This window comes from Oncorhynchus tshawytscha, linkage group LG05, assembly GCF_018296145.1.
Source record: "Oncorhynchus tshawytscha isolate Ot180627B linkage group LG05, Otsh_v2.0, whole genome shotgun sequence".
NCBI classification, from domain to species: Eukaryota; Metazoa; Chordata; class Actinopteri; order Salmoniformes; family Salmonidae; genus Oncorhynchus; species Oncorhynchus tshawytscha.
The window spans coordinates 78,540,849-78,543,348 of NC_056433.1; the positions used below are offsets into that span (position 1 = coordinate 78,540,849).

General features: G+C 41.3%; 1 protein-coding gene across 3 annotated transcripts in view; it reads left to right on the forward strand.

Moving 5' to 3' along the window:
• LOC112234933 (phosphatidylinositol 3-kinase regulatory subunit gamma) overlaps positions 1 to 2,500 on the forward strand; it is a 352,082-nt gene that overhangs the window by 311,535 nt on the left and 38,047 nt on the right. The window contains exon 1 of one of the 3 annotated variants that reach the window (XM_042322421.1): positions 1 to 338. This exon is cut by the window's left edge and continues 138 nt beyond it. The exons of the other annotated variants lie outside the window; for them this stretch is intronic. Coding sequence (XP_042178355.1) covers positions 227 to 338 — 112 coding nt within the window. The 5' untranslated portion in view covers positions 1 to 226. The remainder of the gene's footprint in view (positions 339 to 2,500) is intronic. 3 annotated transcript variants of the gene reach the window in all.

Consider the following 2,500-nt stretch of genomic DNA (forward strand, 5'->3'; position numbering starts at 1 on the left):
TGATCAGAGCAGTGAATCCAGGTGCTTTTACAGAAGAATTCACCGTATTTATTGTGTCTGAAGCAGGAATTCAGATCATCAGAGACGGCTCTAGTTGAGCTATCCTCTATACAGTAGATAGCAGTATTCAGATCAGTCAAGTGTTGTATAGGTTTTTGTCGTTCCTCCTGTGCGTATATATCCATTTGGAGAAAGACAAGTGTCATTCGCAAGTGAAGTAAAGACAATGTACAATACAGTTTGGACTACGGAAAAATACGAAGATGATTGGAGGGACGTGATGATGCCATATTCCACAGAATTAATATTTTATATTGAAATGGACCAACCACCTCCAGGTAGGCCACTGAAACTATTGAATAGTCACTGTGTGGTAAAATACTGTATCCTATTTGTGGATGCGGATTGAATGGTCCAAACTTTGAGAAGAACGCTTTGCCTGCGAACCTGTCTGTCCTGATAGCGAGCCTATTCATTTGGGTAACTTTGTTTTTTTTTCATTCATAGTTATTACAGGTGCACAAATACTAATTTATTCTTCCTGAAATCGTTTTAAAGCACCTACAAATGACCGTTATAGTGTTTCGTTCAATTCGTTTTAACATCGCTACATTGTATCTACACCGATAATATCTGCCGACATCCTGGGACTTTTTGCTACTGTTTCAATGGTGATTACAATCATTTAGCATTTATTGTTACAATGTATCAGATGCGTTATTTAGTTTGCAACAATGTTTCAACTTGTTTGACTAGTTTATCGGAGTGACGTTATCTGAAGAGCAGATTGCTGCCTGCTAGCAGGCTTCTGTATCCTGCAAGAACCCTTCCATTCTAACACTACAGGCGCATATATTGTCGCTATAATACAAATCAAATGACATGATCTGAAAATAGATAGTTATTTATTCGGCTCCCTATTCTTTTTTTTCTTTACAGTCATTCATTAATTAAGCACGAAGGCCACAGCTTTGTCAATTTGCTTTGTTCTTTCATAACAGTGTATTTAATACGTATTAATGTGGTTCATACCTAACCTCTATTTCACCATGTTTGACCATCTCTCTAGTAGGCCTACCCTGGTTGTCAAATAGTCAAATGTTTTCAGTCCAGGTCAGGAGTGGTTGTGGGGGAGGGGAAAGAGATCACAAAACATTGTGTTACAAGTCAGTGAAGTAAAACCCACAGTACCGATGTTGCTCCGGGTTCAGATTTCATGCAAATGTCTGCGCGTAGTTCCAGCCGGCTGTCGTATAGATGTTTAGATGTATTTTAGTCATTTCTCGGTAATTGTGCAAGTGTCATTCGACTCCCACCTCCATTCCTTCTCCTTTTTTGAATAGAGCAGAGGCTCGGTGGACGGAGCAGGAGGCGCTGTTCAATTGCACTGAATAGAATTGGCCGGTAGCTCTTTTTCTCCCGCTGAAGTGCATTATCCTGAGCCCGTTCTGCTTGTACAGCAACCCTCTCTCTTGTCCTAAGGGCCAAACTGGAATGATAAAGGCTGTATGTCGTTGGAGGAGTGAATAAGGGTGAAACGTATTCTCCTACAGCCTATGTCCCCTTCCATTCATATGCGCTCTCAATGCAGTTCAATGGCTCTGCGATTCTCAAAGCTTTCTTTCACCGGGGTTTCACGTATTCACTGTGATGTCATAGGCTGGGAACCAAGAGAGACACAGCTTTAAGATGGCATGTAGAGTTGACAATGGTCCATCTTCACTTCTGTAATGCAACTATACTATACTCTGTAGAAATACAGTGTAGGCTATACAGCTCCAGGTCAAATGAATTAACACGCTAGTCAGTACATCAGTGTAAACAGACGTATAACAGATGTATAACGGTCATAATGGTGATGTATGAGCTAGATGTCAAACCGCTAAAATGTCACACTAATTATCTTGTCAGATATGTTGCACAACAACAATGTCTTAACGTGTAGTGTTGTTAGGAACATAATCACCAATTCCTGCTGTGATGAATCTGTCAATGGTTGATGTTTGTGTTGTTATAGAGTGACAATAGCAGGCATCTGTTGTATTATATAGTCACCTATGTGAGATAGTGTGTTCCATTGAGCCAGACATTGTCAGTGAAGATATGGAATGAAACAACCATTCACATTGTATAAACAATAGGTTTAAAAGGTAAAGATGCATTGTGTTGTGTGTTTGGCTTCTGTGTAAAACCTTTCCTGGATTTTCGGAAAGGACCCTAGCTGCGATACAGCAAGCAGGCAAGCGGTGGGTGTATTGTGGTGTATAGCGACAATGTGTAGAGAAGAAGTGAAGATAATTGCCCCTCTCTTCTATTCTGTTCCCTTCTCTCTCCTCTCTCTCCTCCCTTCTACTATCCTCTCCTCTCCTCTACTCTGTTCTCCTCTCTCTCTCTCCTCTCTCTCCTCTTCTCCTCTCTCTCCTCCCTTCTTCTCTCCTCTCCCCTGTTCTCTTCTCTCTCCTCTCCTCTCCTCTCCTCTCCTCTCTCCTCTTCTCCTCTC